The 19,226-nt window shown below is 39.8% G+C and overlaps 1 protein-coding gene across 6 annotated transcripts in view; it reads right to left on the bottom strand.

The window, feature by feature from the left end:
• Positions 1 to 19,226, bottom strand: part of PIAS2 (protein inhibitor of activated STAT 2) — a 55,165-nt gene that overhangs the window by 23,943 nt on the left and 11,996 nt on the right. For 5 of the 6 annotated variants that reach the window (XM_045020865.1, XM_045020866.1, XM_045020867.1 and 2 more), the window contains exon 2: positions 11,422 to 11,896. In XM_045020865.1, coding sequence (XP_044876800.1) covers positions 11,422 to 11,896 — 475 coding nt within the window. Of the gene's footprint in view, positions 1 to 11,421; positions 11,897 to 18,302; positions 18,459 to 19,226 lie in introns of all 6 variants that reach the window. The other variant, XM_045020868.1, reaches the window with a different exon arrangement.

The following is a 19,226-nucleotide window of genomic DNA, read 5'->3' on the forward strand; positions in this document are numbered from 1 at the left end:
GTGCTTTTTAATTAAAGTGCTTTAATTAAAGAGGCATAACTTTAGCCAAAACTTTGTAGTGCAGACAAGGCCTAAACGTGCCTGGGGATCCCCCTTGTGAATATTTAAGGAGGCAGGGAGGAAATCAGACAAATGGTAGAATCCTCTTACAGACGCCTACTTGACTATTTGTGGTGGTAATTATTTTAACATGAGAACAGGGTCAAAATGTGTTCCCTTATGGATTTCTTTTCTGGGACCAATCTCACCCATAATACTAAATTTCAGAGTAGCAGCCATGTTAGTCTGTAGCCGCAAAAAGAACAGGAGTACTTCTGGCACCTTAGAGACTAAAATTTATTTGAGCATAAACTTCTGTGGGCTACAGCATAGAATGGAACCAAGATATATATACATACTGAGAACACGAGAAAGTGGAAGTAGCCATACCAACTGTAAGAGGCTAATTAAGATGAGCTATTATCATCAGGAGGAAAAAAAAATTTGTAGTGCTAATCAAGATGACCCATTTTAGACAGTTGACAAGGTGGTGTGAGGATACTTAACATGGGGAAATAGATTCAATATGTGTAATGACCCAGCCACTCCCAGGCCTTGGCTACACTTGAGAGTTACAGCGCTGTTGGCAGCTTTAATAGCGCTGTAACTCACTCCCCGTCCACATTGGGAAGGCACATACAGCGCTATATCTCCGTGGCTACAGCGCTGCTTGTACTCCACCTCCCCGAGAGGAATAAAGAGTATAGTGCTGCTGCTGCAGCGCTGGGGCTCCAGTGTAAACAGGGAATAATCTTACTACACTGTAACTGACCTTCGGAACCTTCCCATAATCCTTTTAAGTGCAGGTCCAGCTCTTTGTTTTGTTGTGAACTCCGGGCTCCGGGAGCTGCTTATCAAAAAAAACCAAACACAGCTACTTTTTGCTGTGAATGAGCAGAGGCAGGGGGGCTCCCTTTGGAAGGTCAACAGCTAGTGTTTGCTTGAAGAGAGGGGGAGGGAGGGGGCTTGAGGAGAGAAGCAGCACGGCGGGCGGGGGGGCTTATTTCAGAGCAGCTGCTTATCTGGTCTGTGAGGAAAAAACAAACAGCTGTTTGCTTTCAGTGAGTGAGAGAGGGATGGGGGAGGGGGTCAGAACTTGCAAGGCAGCATGCTGACAGAGTGTCGGCTCCAAAAATCCACTCTCTCTTCCCCCCACGCTCCCTGTCACACTCCACCCCACCCCACCTTTGAAAAGCATGTTGCAGCCACTTGAACGCTGGGATAGCTGCCCATAATGCATCACTCCCAATGCTGCTGCAAATGTGACCACGACAGTGCGCTGGTAGCTGTCAGTGTGGCCAGACCGCAGCGTTTTCCCTATTCAGCTGTACGAAGGCTGGTTTAACTCCCAGCGCTGTACAGCTGCAAGTGTATCCATACCCCCAGTCTCTAGTCAAACCCAAGTTAACAGTATCTAGTTTGCATATTAATTCAAGCTCAGCAGTTTCTCGTTGGAGTCTGTTTCTGAAGCTTTTCTGTTGCAAAATTGCCACCTTTAAGTCTGTTACTGAGTGACCAGAGAGGCTGAAGTGTTCTCCTACTGGTTTTTGAATGTTATGATTCCTGATGTCAGATTTGTGTCCATTTAGTCTTTTGCATAGAGACTGTCCTGTTTGACCAATGTACATGGCAGATGGGCATTGTTGGCACATAATGACATATATCACACCGGTAGATGTACAGGTGAACGAACAATATGGCGTGGCTAATATTATTAGGTCCTATGATGGTATCATTTAAATAAATATGTGGATAGAGTTGGCATCAGGCTTTGTTGCAAGGATAGGTTCCTGGGTTAGTGTTTTTGTTGTGTAGTTGCTGGGGAGTATTTGCTTCAGGTTGGCAGGCTGTCTGTAAGTGAGGACTGGTCTGTCTCCCAAGATCTGTGAGAGTGAGGGATCATCTTTCAGGATAGGTTGTAGATCTTTGGTGATGTGCTGGAGAGGTTTTAGTTGGGGGTTGAAGGTGATGGCAAGTGGCACTCTGTTATTTTCTTTGTTGGGCCTGTCCTGCAGTAGGTGACTTCTGGGTACTCTCCTGGTTCCGTCAATCTGTTTTTTCACTTCAGCAGGTGGGTATTGTAGTTTTAAGAATGCTTGATAAACACCTACAAGATGTCTGTCTCTGTCTGATGGATTGGAGCAAATGCGGCTGTATCTTAAGAGCTTGGCTGTAGAGAACAGATCGTGTGGTGTGTCCTGGATGGAAGCTAGAGGCATGTATAGCCATCAGTGGGTTTCCGGTATAGGGTGGTGTTTATGTGACCATCGCTTATTAGCACAGTAGTGTCTAGGAAATGCAACGCTTGTGTGGATTGGTCTAGGCTGAGGTTGATGGTGGGATGGAAATTGTTGAAATCATGGTGGAATTCCTCGAGGGCTTCTTTTCCATGGGTCCAGATGATGAAGATGTCATCAATGTAGTGCAAGTACAGTAGGGGCGTTAGGGGACGAGATCCAAGGAAGCACTGTTCTAAGTCAGCCATAAAAATGTTGGCATACTGTGGGGCCATGTGGGTACCCATAGCAGTGCTGCTGACTTGAAGGTATTTCACATTTGGGGACAATATATAGTTGTGAGTGAGGACAAAGTCACAAAGTTCAGCCACCAGGTTTGCCGTGACATTATCGGGGATACTGTTCCTGATAGCTTGTAGTCCATCTTTGTGTGGAATGTTGGTGTAGAGGACTTCTACATCCACAGTGGCCAGGATGGAAGATCACCAATGGATTGTAGTTTCCTCAGGAAATCAGTAGTGTCTCGAAGATAGCTGGGAGTGCTGGTAGCGTAGGGCCTGAGGAGAGAGTCCACATAGCCAGACAATCCTGCTTTTCGGGTGCCAATGCCTGAGATGATGGGGCGTCCAGGATTTCCAGGTTTATGGATCTTGGGTAGCAATCAGAATACCCCTGGTTGGGGTTCTAGGCATGTGTCTGTACAGATCTGTTCCTGTGCTCTGCTTAAGAAACTCCCTGAAAGATGGTGTAGTTTCTTTTGGTAATCCTCAGTGGGATCAGAGGATAATGGTCTGTAGAATGTTCAGACTTCTTTACAAGTCTAGGGGCTCTCCATTTGTCCTCCCTGTCAGTGAGAAAAGGCCAGTGAAATTTTCATCTCTTAAAAGTAGAGAAGAGTAGGTGTGGGTTTAGAGATTTTGCTACTATGGCTCCAAAAATTGCCTATACAAACTAGGACTGCAACAGGCAACTTGGAAACACTGAACTGCCATGTTGATTGTACCACTGGAGGCAGAGAATTTGGGGCAAAGGCAGAAGGGGCATGGCCAAGTCTCTGAGCCTCATAGAAAAGCTTGGGCTGCCAGTATTTAAAGAGGGGAGTAGTCCAGAAATCTCAGATTTTGGGAAAGGTCAGGATCCAGAAAATATTACAAGTTTTTCTTACTATGCAGAAGTGGAGTTAAGGGTGTGCCCGTGGTATTTTTTTGGGCCTGAGCTGGTAAAATTCTCATGATCATTTGGAAAGGCTAATGTAATACTCCTGCCTATGTGTGGTTTGTTTTTTTTAAGATAAACAAAAAAGTCACCACTATATTGCTAGTTTGCAAATATATGAACTACTCGTCCCTTCAAAAAGTCATAAGGGAATAACTGTACTCCTTAGCTGCTCAACCATAAGAGAGTCTATTTGCCCTCCAAATCCCCAATTCTCAAATTACACACAGTGAGTTGTTTGTTCTTGGTCTCAAGAGCCTTCCTGGGTCTACTACATGGGATTATGCATAATCCAAGTCAGTTTTATTTTAAAACCAGTTCTCTTACACACACACAAAAATCAGTAGTTAATAATTCAATCAGACAAAATTCTTGCACTCATTGACAATTGTGCAAGGCTACCAGAAGTAAAAACACTTCTATTGACTTCTATAGAATCAGAACATGCACAGAGAACACATCTGCTAAGTAAGAGTGGTGATGTTCCTCCCCACTGCCCAAAATCACTTGTACAGCCTTACTCTAACATGGACACAAGCTGAAGTCACCTATGACTATTCTATTATTGAATGTACGGCAGTGGATACATTTGCCAACCATGCTCATCATTTGACACCAAATTCTTCAGGAATACAGGATAAATGCTATCCTTGCGAGCAGCTTTTCCTTTTTTAGTGGCCACAAGACCCTTGATTTCTTCTACTATGCAATATGGGGATATATAGGTGAAGTGGCAGAACTTTGTTGGATGTTAAGAAAGAGCTCTTTCTAAACCTTCTGTCTAGCCAAACAGGTCAGTTTTGGTTTTTGAATTACAAAGGAGGGTGGGTGATAGTATTGGCTGTCACTTTTGGTTGACAGTGTTTTTCCTAGGTCAGTGACTTCAAGCTCACAGGCTTTACTACTAGAATGAGCGTAATGAAGACCATCTAATATTTTGTTTCATCTTTTCAGGCATGCAGAATTCAATGACTATTAGTGCTTTTGCTTTGTCCAGATCATAGCTCTTCTCATACTCTTCAGCTGCCAGCAAGCAGCTGAGACCATGTGATAGCTGTGAGGAATGTGTTTCACAGCACCTTTGGTAAGATGATAAACAAGGCGGTCAGAGATTCCTGGGGCTGACCAGATATGGTGTATCCTTTGTACAATTGCTGCGGCATATGCAACGCACAGCTAAACTGACATGCAGAATAGCAGAGCAGTGTTGGCTGCAAGCAAAGTTTCCAAGCACTGTCTGTGAAGCTTTCAGAGGAAAAACACTATTGTCTTTCATCAGAAAGCAGAGGTCCGGTTTGTGTTCAGTATTCTATCTGCCAGAGCAAAAAGTCCCGGATTTTGAACTTAAACAAAGAAGGTAGACATCTGCAAATGAGGTCTACCAGCTGCATCATGTCTGCTATAGCCCTATTGTGAGTGGTAGCTATTTAAGTCACAAAGGTACAAAGCCAAATGGGCGGGAGGTAATACAGGTTTCATTCATTCAAGATTTGGAGGTCTGCAAGCATTCATTACGGTCAGTTGTCCAAGCTCTTACTGCAGCAACAGAATCTCCCGTGGTCTTGGGATCCTCCAGGACTCAGACATCTTTAAGACCATGCCCAGGCCACACTTAACGTCGTCATACACAGTAGCAATGAGTTCATAACCATGAATGTTGCATCTTGCAGTTTGCTTGTAGTCTGCAGCATGAGTTTCTTGATAGATCAGCAGCACCTTGAGAACTCTTAAAAGGTAGTCATACTTAGCAGGTGACGAGCCTAAAAAGCTGTCATGAAGTGATAGTCATTGCCCTCTTCAAACATGGGAAGCCAACACATGATGCTGCCGACAACTGCCCAGTATCACTCCTCTTCACAATTTGCAAGTTAATGGAGAGAGAGAGAGAGAGAGTGTCTTACTGGCCCATCTCACCCCATCTTTGAGGATGCTTATGGCTTTGAAAGGCTGAAAAATATTGCAATTGAACACATTTTTTAAAAAAGGTGACTTCATAAGCATGATACTCGGCAGGGAACAAGGGGAAGGGTTTAATTGCTCCAGGAATGCAAACATGTAGCACAATTGTGCTTTTATATTGTGGACAGCTTCTCAAGGTGGGAATACCTGTTCATTTCCTCCTCCTAGATTTAGCATTAATTTTTATCAAGTTTCCCCATATTGCTGGCCGTTCCCTGTGTAGTAATTATTTAAGGAAACTTTGCTGTTTGGTTCTATACTCTGTCTAATTTAACGTTTTCTGTCAAGACTATCAGTTGCTTTTACAAATAAACACCTGCAACAGATAGAAAAACTCCTGGTTTGTGCTTATTTAGTTAGTTTATATAGGAAAGAAACCTTCTAAAAATCCTATATGAAATCTGCATTTGGCTACAAAAGAATATCCCTAAATCAAAATTAAGTGTTTCATCATGACTAAAACAAAAGCAGCTCCACAAGCCACCCGAAAGTGGAGATCACTAGAGGCACAATGCACAGTACTTTTAAAATTTAATGCCCTACAGAAATACTAACAACAAAATGAAGCTTCAATACCACTAGAAGATAGAGATACTTAACTAGCATTGCTCAAAACAGAGCTGAGATGCCATCTCATTACAGTTGCAGAATATTGTTTCACTTTCATTGTTTTCAAGGGCATACATATGCAAAAAAAAATAAGTGAAATTTCACTCTAATTAATATTAGAGTCATCTTTTAAAGAAAATGTACTGAATTCTGTAAGGAAAATGCTATCCCCACCAACAAGCCATGCACATGTATATCAAAATTTGACCCCAGATCTCTTTCGGAAGGTTTCCTATGCTGACTCTACTAACTGATATTACACTTCTACCCCGATATAACGCGACCCGATATAACATGAATTCAGATATAACGGGGTAAAGCAGTGCTCCGGGGGGGGGGCGGGGGGGGGGGGTTGCGCACTCCCACAGATCAAAGCAAGTTCAATATAATGCGGTTTCACCTATAACACGGTAAGATTTTTTGGTTCTTGAGGACAGTATTATATCGGGGTAGAAGTGTACTATTATAAAAGCAAAAGTGGTCCTTGTTAGAGCCCATTAGGAAATGGATACATGAGGAAAATATAATGACACTATATAAATCCATAGTATGCCCACCCCTTGAATACTGCATGTAGTTCTGGCCATCCCATTGCAAAAAAGAGACCTACTAGAATATAAAAAGGTACAGAGAAGGGCAACAAAAATGATCAGGGGTATGGAACTGCTTCCATACGAGGAGAGATTAAAAAGACTGGGGCAGTTCATCTTAGGAAAGAGAAGGGGGTGGGGGAAAGAGGTCTGAAAAAAAATCATGAACAGATTAGAAAAAGTGAATAAGAGTGTTATTTACTACTACATATAACACAAGAACCAGGGGTCACCCAGTGAAATTAATAGGCAGCAGGTTTAAAACAAACATAAGGAAGTACTTCGCACAACCCACAGTCAACCTATAAACCTCACTGCCAGGGGATGTTGTGAAGGCCAAAAGAATAACTAGGTTATTCTATGGAGGATAGGTCCATCAATGACTATTAACCAAGATGGTAAGCAGTAAGGGATGCAACCCCATGCTCCAATGTCCCTAAGCCGCTGACTGCCAGAAGCTGGGACTGGATGACTGGGGATGGATCACTCAATAATTGCCTCTCTCGTCATTCCCTCAAATATCTGGTAGGGGCCACTGTCGGAAGACAGGATACTGAGCTAGATAAGACCACTGGTCTGATCCAGTATGGCCATTCTTATGTTCTTTTTTCCTTGTTAATGATCTGTGTCTTTATATTGGCACCCAACACCATAGTATATAAGCATCCAATATCTACAAAGACTAGGACCCCTATCTTTAATCTAGCATATGGGGACTTTCATTTGAGCCATGGCTTGAGTACCCTACTGCATACAGCAATATTTTCCACAGAGTACTTTAGGCCAGTTTCAGCTTTTGGTTCATGATATACAACAGTGAAAAAACATAAGTTATTCTGTACCCTGCCATTTAAGAATAGTAATATGCACAGACTGTTTATAAACAAGCCACAAAACTTTAAGTAAATTTTAATAAATGTCTTAAAAGAAAAACTGACAACCACCAAATCTCGATTACAACTTCCTTGCAGTATGTTGATCTGTTTGTTCTTGGTTCAGTGCTCGTAATACTCAATATCAAGTCATTTTCAAAACCTAATCAGTTTCCTTTTTATCATAACCATTGTAGAAAAACAATTTATATTTACGTAGATTCAAAAAACTTTGCATATTCATTGCCTCACATTTCTCTGTCAGCAAACTCACTTACAGCATGCTGTGCACCCTGGAAGATACTGACACTGCCAGAGCTGGTTGAAATATTGGGAAGAGGAAAAAAAAAAAAAAAAAAAGCGTGTTTTCTACCTTCCTCCTCAAAAAACAAAAACAAACCAACCCAGAAAAATTACACATACTACCACACAAACAAACCCCAAGATCTGGAACATCTAAAAAAGTTTCCAAAACCAGGTCTAGCCAGTGGCTAGACCTAAGACAGGTGCACTACTCTCTTCCAGGCTGTACCAATACAGAGAAACTGCTTTAGACTACCTGGTCAGTAGTAACCCAATAAAGCATGCTATAGTGATATATAAATCGTTGGATTACACTTACATCCTTGTTTAAAGTAATTCTGTATCCATATAGAAGTATTTTTCCAAAACGTTTGCTAGTTGAACACAATCATGCTGAAGATCTAACTGTGGTAGTTATTCATACTACTGGAACAAGCCATTACTTACCATCAATAAACTTATTAACTCATTAAGACATGTTCACAGCTCTGAAAAATTAACAAGCCAAGTAAGATGAACAATTAATAGGGCTGTAAAGCGATTAAAAAAATTAACTGTGATTAATTGCGTCATTAATTGCGGTTAAACAATAAGGGAATACATTTATTTAAATATTTTTGGATGTTTTCTACATTTTCAAATATATTGATTTCAATTACAAAGTGTACAGCACTCACTTCATATTTATTACAAATATTTACACTGTAAAAAAAACCAAAAGAAATAGTATTTTTCTATTCACCTAACACAAGTACTGTAGTGGAATCTCTATCATGAAAGTTGAAGTTACAAATGTAGAATTATATGCAAAAAACCCTGCATTCAAAAATAAAACAATGTAAAACTTTAGAGCCTAGAAGTCCACTCAGTCCTACTTGTTCTCACAGTCAAGCGACATTGTAAATAAGAAGCGGGCAACATTATCTCCTTTAAATGTAAACAAACTTGTTTGTCTGAGCGATTGACTGAACGGACTTGTAGGCTCTAAAGTTTTACATTGTTTTGTTTTTGAATTCAGTTCTGTAACAAAAATCTACATTTGTAAATTGCACTTTCACGATAGAGATTGCACTTGTATGAGCTGAATTAAAAAAATACTATTTTATCATTTTTACAATGCAAATATGATATAAAGTGAGCACTGTACACTTTATATTCTGTGTTGTAATTGAAATCAATATATTTGAAAATGTAGGAAAACCAACCACAAATATTTAATAAATTTCAATTGGTATTCTATCGTTTAACAGTGTGATTAAAAGTGCAATTAATCGCAATTATTTTTTTTTTAGTTAATTGCGTGAGTTAACTGTGATTAATTCCTAGTTATTATATTACTTGCTCAGCACCAGCATGCTTGTTACTGTACAAAAACAGAAAATGATACAATCCTTGCCTTGTGGAGTTTACAATTCAAAAGATTAAGTTCAATTGAGAGAGAGTATAGGGATCACTTATAAGAGATTGCGTGAGGAAATGGGTTTTAAGAAAAGAGGGAGCTACTAACGAATGACAAAATAGTCTATCATAGTCATGGGGGCACAGGTACAGAAGAGGGGAGGGGAAAAAAGAAAAGGAATTAGGAAAAGAAAAATCCCCACAATAAGCAGGGAGTGTGAGGGAAAATGAGAGCACAGATGGGAGGTAGGGACCACCTTATGTGCAGTTTTAGAAGTATGAATATTGAATGTGATGCATCAAACTGAACTTTTAAAAAAGCAGAAACCAACATATTCACAAAGATACAGTATATGTTTTCAAGGAGCTGGATTTAGACCCAGATTTTGAAGGTATTTAAGCCTTAGTGCACTCAGCATTGCAACGCCTACGTCATTTAGGAGCCTAAATCTTGTTTTCAAAAGTGATCTAGGCACTTAGAGCCTTGGACTAGATCACTTTTGAAAATGAGATTTAGGCCCCTAAAAGATCACATAAGCATTGCAACACTGAGTGCATCAAGGCCTAAATACCTTTCAAATCTGGGCCTTTGAGGATAAGCAGGACTTCAAATTGCTGAAGCGCACACGACAGCTCTATTCTGTACTCCAATAAAAACCAGTCAGGGCATGTCTACACTTGCCATTTAAAGCGCAAAAATGTCCCCTTTTCACGCAAAAACCATGAGAGCATCTACACTTGCCAATGACTTTTTGCGGTGAAAGTTTCTCTGCAAAAACAGAAAACCACTTCCAGGAGATGCATACAGTTCTTACCAGTGATACTTTTGCGTTGATGTGCAAGTGGAGACATGTTCTTCCTGTTCACACGGCGTTTAGTCTCCTGAGGATATCCCACAGTGCCTAAGGTGACCACTCTGGCGAGCAGCTCTGCTGCTCTGATACCAGGTAAACAGATGTCCGACCCTCTCCCTGTAAAGCTCCAGGAACTCTGAAACTCCCCCTTCTGTTTTCTTGGCAAGTGCTCACTTATCGAGCAAACGATCCCCTGCTTAGAGCAGTGCTGAGCTACTGGAGCTGATCAGTGTTTGGGGAGAGGAGTCTCTGCACGGACCCAGGATACCATGCGATCACCCTCCTTTCCCACAAGACCTATCCTCAAAATGGAGAGAGCTGCACTATGGGATAGTTGCCCTCAGTGGGCTGCTCTCATCGGCCATGGAAGTGCTGCACACGTGAACACGATCTGATGCCTGTGGAAGTAAGAGAGAACACAAACCTGCACTTTTCTTTTACTGGTTCCCTATCACTGGTGAAACTGACAGCGCAAAAACTCTGCAAGCATAGCCATAGCCTCAGTCAATAAGAGGTAAAGTGAACAATCACTTCTTCACAACCATCATTCATCAAAAGCAGCAAAGAATCCTGTGGCACCTTATAGACTAACAGACGTTTTGCAGCATGAGCTTTCGTGGGTGAATGCCCACTTTGTCGGCGAAGTGGGCATTCACCCACGAAAGCTCATGCTGCAAAACGTCTGTTAGTCTATAAGGTGCCACAGGATTCTTTGCTGCTTTTACAGAACCAGACTAACACGGCTACCTCTCTGATACTTGACATCATTCATCAAGTGATTATACCAAATGAGTGCAGTAGATTTAATGTCAAATTCATTATGAAGAGCTAGGCTCTTCAGACCCTACCCTGAAAACAAACATCTCAAATTTTCTGTAGCTGGAGGACAGTTTGCTAACCTTGAAACTTCCTTCTAGCAACATGATAGCGCAATTTGTGATCACCCACATGGATCAAAAATTATTTTCCAAAATCCATTTTCTACTGGCCCTTGTAAGTTTCTCCTTGCTTATACTGATCATAAGTACATTTTGCTTCAAAGATCATATAGGAAGTAAATTCTTTAGTATTTTCAAAGGCAGAAAAGAACCATGATTTTGAGTGTCACTTGGCTGCAGGTAAAGAACATTACTGCTTCTGGGAGTGGAAGTTAGAGCAATTTATAAAATGCCAAGCAGCATTTACTGTCTTTACAAAGTGGAAATGTTGACCTCTATACAAATGTATAATTTGGGAAGCTCACTATTTTATGGATCTGGATTTACTGATCAGATGTAATGATCAAAATGATGGTTGCTTTAGTCAGTTTTAACAAACTCTACAGATTGCTTAATTTAACACTTACCTAAACTTGTAGGTTTAATGAGAACATCAAGCACATCATAAAATGGGAGGCTTTTTAGCTGAACATCAGGATGGACAGGTGGAATTGGAGGTGATGGTTGCTGCATCTCAAAGTGAGGCTTAGTGTCTTGAAGCAGCACAGAACCAACAGGCGATGAAGGGGATTGAGGAGTGACTGAAGAAGAAGGTAGTGGGTGGATTCCAGCAACAGTCAAGTCAGGTTCCACAGGAGAGGAGCTACTATCCAAATTGAAAACTGAAGGTTTTATAGGTGACAAGTCAGACAGACTTTCAATAGTCCTTGGGTACCGACGCCTATAAAGCTCTCGGATTTTAATTTGAACTGCTGGGCTGCAGCCACTCTTCAATAAATGCAGTGCCCTCATCAGGAGGTCATGTTTGCGCCCACTTTTATTACGTCCAGCAAAGCCCAACAACACTTGTAGTTCAGAAACTCGAAAACTTGATACCATATTCTAAAGGGAGAAAAAAAGTTAAGGTTAGCACAGTACTCCCAATATGTATAGCATATAAAATTCATTTCTGAAAGTATATAGATTTTTATAGCTCAGCTTTAAGATTTATTCTTAAAAAAAAAAAAAATCTCTCCCTGAGTATAGCTTTGCCCCTTGCGCATCTCCAAAATTTGAGTATCATCTTGCCTATTCAACTAGACCAGTGTTTCCTAAAAAGTGGGATCAATTCCTCAGGTAGGATCAAAAGGAGGCACAGCTGGTTTCATTTTCCTGAAGAAGGGTTCAGCTTTCCAGAGTTAGAGAAACGGTGAACTAGATAGATAACTAATTTCGCAAAATTTCATATGAATTACCACCATTCAACTTTACTTTGGAAAAAAATCAAAATAAAATTTTAAAAAGGATTAGCACTCATTTAAAAAGGTAATTATGATGACTTTTTTTTTAAAGTACCCATCATAGTGCATCTACGTTCCAAAAAATAGTTATTACATGGCATTTTATAATTAACTCATTAACTTTCAGAACTGTCTGATTTTATGCTTGAGAAAATTAAAAGGATACTGTCAACTTAAAACTTCAGACCTACCTGACCTTTCCCCGCTATTATCACAAGTAACACCTAAAAAAATAAAATCTTTCTTCAGCCTGTTTACTTTGTGAATTTGAGAGCCCTCTGTGTTTAGACTGTTTACTATTTCTCCTACATATTCTGCTACTCAGTCAATTTCCCTGTTTGTACTATTCCACAGAGAAGATAATTTTTAAAGATAGAGGGGGACATAACTGGAAAATGTTTATGCAAAACCACAAGATTGGCGGGGGGGGGGAAATAAATCAGAGGCAGGTTAGGACATGAGGCGACCTGAGATCTAGTCAGTTTAACAAAAAAATTGCAAGTTGAGTGTTCCTTGAAGAGACTCACTCAACACAACAGGGGGACCAGTTGCTGAGCTGGTGTTAAAACTCCAGTGGAACCCCGGTTATTCAATCTAATTGGGACTAGGGCCAGATTGGATAACAAAAATCCGGATAAACCAGAGAATGGTTTCAAGCCCTGGCCACTGTCTGCCTCAGGCAGCTAGTGCTTTGATAAATATGGAGAGCCAGATAATGGAAGCTCAGTTAAATAGAGTTCTACTGTAGTTTATTCCTGGTTCCCAGACGATGTTCTGTAAAGCATGCCCCTCTGTCTTACTATGACAACAACTAAGAGCCTCATTTTCAAAGGTGTGGAGCACCCACACTTCCCATTGACTTCAGCTGGAATTGAGAGAGAAAGATGAAGGGAAAACAAGAAAACCAGGCCATAAATTTCTATTATTTCTTCCCTATTATCATTAAATACTCAACCTCAATTTATCCTTTAATTACTAATCTTGAATATCTAGAATCTAAATGTTTGAAGTGGGGTGTGTTTTTCCTAGACTATTAGCAGTTGACAGTAATTGTGATTGGACAGGTAATTTCTCATAAGTGTGCAATTGTCTTGGACAGTCTTGATATCTTTTTAGTGCAAATTCCCATTAATACTTGGCTAAAAGATGCCATCTAAATGTACTACAATAACTGGCTACAGTTATTTGAACCATATAAATATGGAGAGGAATTACGTAGAATGATACATTATATTGCTAGAAATTACAGAACCAAAATTGCTGAAGGGAAGAATTAGGGTGACTATCAGGAGAAATTTCATGAGAGTGAAACACAGTAAGGTGTGGAATGTGGAAGTCTTCCAGGGGAAGTAGAGGGAGTCGTATGATCTGACACATTCTAGTATTTTGTCCAGGATAGCTTTAAATGTACTGTAAGTAACAATACTAATTATCAGGGAGATAACGAGATGACCTAAATAGAAGTTTGAAATGGCAGGGACCTAGGATTCTATAAAACGTTAGTTTACTGCCAACTCAAATGGTCTTCAATTTCTGAAAGTAAATAAAATATTGATATTGGAAACTGTTGATAATACATTTCAAGATGGATTTATCTGCTCTAATACCAAAATAAGGGATAAAACTATCATACAATTGTGGACTAGGTAGGTAGGGGAAAAGTTATTTTTAGTCTAAATCAGTTGCCTCCACCAAAGCAGAGATGCAACACAGTTACTGATGTTATCCTACTCTTCCCCCGACCCCCTATGGTTATATAGTTCCCAGCTCTGTATGTCCAATTCACACCTCTCAATATACAGTTATTTCTCTGTAACAACGGTATTAGAATCACTATAATCAATTTGGCTGTCAGCAGTTATTAGCCATATTGCAGGTATTGACATGATCTTTGAACTATTTTTCAAATAAATTTACTGGGGATATGTAACAATTCTCACACTATACCGTATAATACATCTGCTAAAATTAGCACAGACTCGGAATTCTCAAGTTGACTGCCCCCCGCCCAAAATCACCTCAAATTCTCACTCCCTTCAGTTAAAGCAGAAAATCTCCAAAAACTACATATTGAAAAAAGAGATTAGAAACAAACAGATATACATATCCAGCCATCTAGAAATGACTATCAAACTGTCAAAAGGACATATATATTTTAAAATCCTTTGACATATTTCCCTCCTTCAGGTCCAATCACGCTCCCTGTGAAGTCAAATTTTTAAGGTTTATTTTTGGGCCTGGGATGGAGATTTAAAGAAAACGGGGCTTTATAAAAATTAGCTTAAGTTAACAGTTTAATTAAGAGTCTTACAATGTATTTCAAATTTTAAAAAAAAAATATAGGAAAATAATAAGATTTTAAATATTAAAAAGAAAGAAAATTGGCTTAAATTAACATGCTCTTGGATGTCAGACTGTTTACATACAAAATGCAACAAAGGAATTTAATAGCATTGGGAAGTTCTTAATTTAGGTTCAGGGAATAAAACTTTTTGCTGATAGTATTTATGGAATCCATTTTGACCAAGAGAATTTAAACCAAAATGTAATGTGGAAACTCCTTCGATCAAGAGTTAAAGAAACAGGCTATGCCTTGCAGTACGCTTTCCATTTCCCTTACTGCTTGTGTGCATTCCTGAAAATTAATCAAGGCAAAATTTGCAGTCAAGTATGTTTAGAAACAACTCATGCTTAATGTGGAAATTCTAAAGACTAGCATTTTGCTATTGCATATTGGTATCAATGTGACAACCCGCAAGTTAAATGGAGAGTCAATGCACCTCAGATGCATCTTGTAAGTAGAAATACATGTACACTGCATTGATGCACAAAACTTGTGCTTTTGAAGAAAAATATTGCTAACATCAATCACTTGCAGTAAAATCAAACACGCTCAATAACAGAGCATTTCATTTAGAGCTGGATTCTGCTTTCCCTTTAAGTCAACCGTAGTTTTGGATGCGTAAGGGATGCAGGATCAAGTTCCTACTTCATAATTTACTTCCAGAACCTGCAAACAGATCTGCCAGAATGGACCTTATGTTTCTATGGATTCCCATTAAAATCAACAGGATCCTGTAGGGACATAAGCATCTACTCTTGTGCATCTATTTGCAAGACCATGCCTTAAGTAATTTCTAGTAAATATTTCCATTTATAAGTTAGACCTAATGTAGGTTCCAAAAAGTTGTTTTCGTTTTTTGTTTGTTTGTTCTCTAGATACTGCAAAACTATAGCCTAGTTACCAGCATGTTTTTCACACTACTGCTCTGATATGGGCTACTGATGGTGCTTTTATGATTTACTTTTAAATTTCCAGTCTCTCTTACATATAACCACCATTCGCCCTTTTTAAATCAAGGATGCAAGCTTCAGATGTAAAAATCTAATCTCTTCCTAGCTATGACTTCATGCTTTGTAAAAGTTTCATCCAATCAGCTTCTCTTCCCCCACCCCCGGGGGGGGGGGGGAAGAAGGGTGGAGAAAGTTTGAAGGAAGTTTTGTTGAACAAAGTTTACGTTTTAAACAGGAAAAATAGTCTGGGAGCTTCAAGGGTTTTTCCTGTGCTTTTATAATCCAAGTGTGTTTTTGCAAAAACAAGATTTTGAAGGCCATTAGATCCAAATATAGACAGGAAAGTTTCACCCATTTAAAAAAGTTGAAATCAAATAAGAAGTAGTTACTATTCATGATTGTTTCAAGTCAAGCCTTAAGTTTAGCAAGTGAATAGGAACTTAGCTTTCAAAGCAATCTAGGGAATTTAGGTATTTTCCATTGAAATTAATGGAAGACATGTCTAAATCCACTACTCTACTTGGAAAAAACTTCAACCAAGAAGTACTTGAATCTCTACATTCTTTTTTTCCCCCAACTCATCTTTTAGTCTTCAGACTGCTAATAGTGCTGCTAATGCACTTACATACCACCTTTCATACAAAGATCTCAAGACTGTCACAGGCAATGAGTAGGGCCATATCAAATTCTCAGTCCATTCTGGTCTATTTCATGACCACCGAAATTAAAAATTAGTCAATTTCACATTGAGATGTTTACACATCTGAAATTTCAGGGTGTTGTAACCGTGGGGGTGCCGACCCAAAAGGGAGTCAGGGGGCATGGTCCATGGGATTGCCACCCTCACTTCTGCACTGCCTTCAGAGCTAGGTTCTGAAGGCAGCAGCCCCGGAACTTTCTGCCATCACAGGAGGTTACTGGAGGTGGAGGCGAGTCTGACTTCCCCCGTGCTGCTGGGGGTGCTCCTAGCTGCTAGTCCCAGCTAGGCTGGGGAGGGACAGGACTTGCTCTTCCCTGCCCAGTCCCAGAGCTTCCTGCAGCTGGGATAGGTACCCGGAGGTGGGTCTGATTCCCTCCCCCTTCCCCACAAGCAGCTGTGCAGGAGAAGATTAAGTCCCATCCATTCCAAGCCCAGGGGGGACTGGCAGCTGGAGAGGGGGACCAGGTAGGAGCCCCTGGCTGGGGTGCCCCCAACCCTGCCCCTCCCATCCAATAGCTTGATTTCATGGTCTGACACGTTTCGCGGCCAGGAATTTGGAAGGGCTCTAGCAATGAGAGTTTATGTGATTTGGCCAAGGTGGCTCACCAACACTGTGACAGACTCATGAACAGAACCAGGCTTCCTGATTCCAGTTCTCTGCTCTACACTCATGTAACAAAAATGTTAGCAAGATCAACTCGAAAATAAGTATGTGCACTGAAATAAATGGAGGTATGCTTGTTTACACCATCTGATTATCTGGCCCTAAAAGGGAGGGCAAGAAGAATACAATTTATAGCTAATGAGGAAACGTATAAATTAAGCAGTAGGTTTTCAAAGCTGCATGCATCCCAGTGCATGGTATTGTAAACCATAACTGCATGTTTGTGTTGGATGCACAAATCTCTGAAAACTTGGCCCTACATGCTCACCACTCAGGTATCAAGGAGCATCCCATCGTTTTTTTTAATCCTATGAAATAGATGATCTCACTTTTTTCTGCCCCGTTAGCATTCTTTAAATATTGCTTGTGTGAATTACTGGATCTTAAAACTCTAGAGTATTACAATTCATCTCCCCCCCAACCCCATTTAATATTTAAGGTACCAAACCTGTAACACAAAATCTCTGTTCAAAATATGTGGGATGCGTGTGCGCAGGGACTGCAGGATGAAGTCCCAAATGTTAAGATTACCTTACAGCTACAATCAGTTATTTTATTAAACATAATGAATAGAATGTTTTAAACAATGTCGTGATCTCTACAGCATATAGTTATAGACAATTGTTCACGGTCTAGTCACAGCTGCATTCCACCACTCAAGTTTTATCAAGAATTACACATTGGCTTTGTGTTAGAAATCATAAACCCAGAGCCCTTGATGCAAGTAATACATGACAAAAACTGAAAGATGTGCACAATGGGGCATGACAAGATAAACAAAATTCATCCACTTTATAATATGCTGTTTCCTTCCTGGCTAGCAACTGAGAATCCACACTTTAAAATGCATTATTATACTGGATAAAATTAAGTGTGTTAAGTGCAGTGGTTTTAATTTTATACCTGAACAACTAATGTTACACAGTATGGCAATAGTTCAGTATACTGTAGATATACAAAATGTTTTATACACCTGCACATCCCATAACCATTTTCTTACTCTATTTCTTAATACTAAGGACACATATAGCATTTTACATGTTGTGAGGATTAGTTAGTATTTGTACAATGTTTACAATACCCTAGTTAAGTAGGCAACTATTCTCCCCATTTTACAAAGCGTGGAGATGGATGCAGAAAAGTTAAAGATCTTATCTATGGCGGCACAAGGATTCTGTTGTGCAACTTAAGTTTAAAACTCAGAACTTTGAGACTTCCAAACTTGCATGCACTCCTCTCAGCCACCATGTTTTTTTACTAGGATGTTATTAGTCCCTTGATTAGATGTGTGTCAGCAAGTATTACCCAGTCTGAAAGCAGATGCAGTTATTAAAATGAGATGCTACTTACTTTCCATTGTTTACAAGCCCTAATGAAACCTGGTGTGGATTCAAACTTCTTTTTGGGTACAGAAATGTGGATCCACTTGAATTTCTTTCTGCTGGCACATTCTTCTTTCCTTCCAAATGGCATGACAGGTTCCCAATGTCACACCTAATTTGTTTCCTAATGTAAAAGGAATGAACATGTATATTCTTGTTCACCTAAAACTTTTCTATTGTCCACACAGATGGAAGTCTTGCAAGACACAAAATATTAAGAGATAAGCACAAAATTGTGCTTCTTTCAACCTAAACCTTCAAGTTCCTCAGAGTGCTAAAATGCTTTTAAAAGAAACACCATTATATTATACAATTAAACCATCTTATTCAGAATTCATCTGATCTTTCCAGAATGTTAAGGCCTGTGAGAGGTAAGGCTTACTCTGGATGTTTTTGATGACAACTTCTCTCAAGACTTTCTTCAAACTACATTCAGAGCATTATTTTGCTCGGGAAAGATAACGACCATTTCCACAAGAGACAACAAAAGCTTATACTTTAATGCAATAGTCTTTGGTGTATTTGTATAAAGTATAATAAAAAGCAGTCAATTCTACAAACTAAATAGAGTACCATGACAATCAGGGACACCTCTCCAAAAAAATTGGGAATATGGCGGCTCCTACAAGATCTGCTGGTTTTCTTTAACCACAATGAAAGGCTTCCTGCCTCCAACTCTTTGGTCGTGGCTCCCCACACAGTATGTTAATACCACAATCATAAAACACAACATAAAAATGCTCCTTCACCCCAGAAAGCTGAGCACACTGACTACAGCATCCCCATACTCTACTGGCCTGAAAAAAAACAACCCACCAGAATCAAGCTTGAAGCCTGATCTGCTGCTTCTAAACTTCCAGTGAGCTTACTAATAAAAATTGAGCTTTCCAAG

The sequence above is a fragment of the Mauremys mutica genome, chromosome 6, assembly GCF_020497125.1.
Source record: "Mauremys mutica isolate MM-2020 ecotype Southern chromosome 6, ASM2049712v1, whole genome shotgun sequence".
Classification (NCBI taxonomy): Eukaryota; Metazoa; Chordata; order Testudines; family Geoemydidae; genus Mauremys; species Mauremys mutica.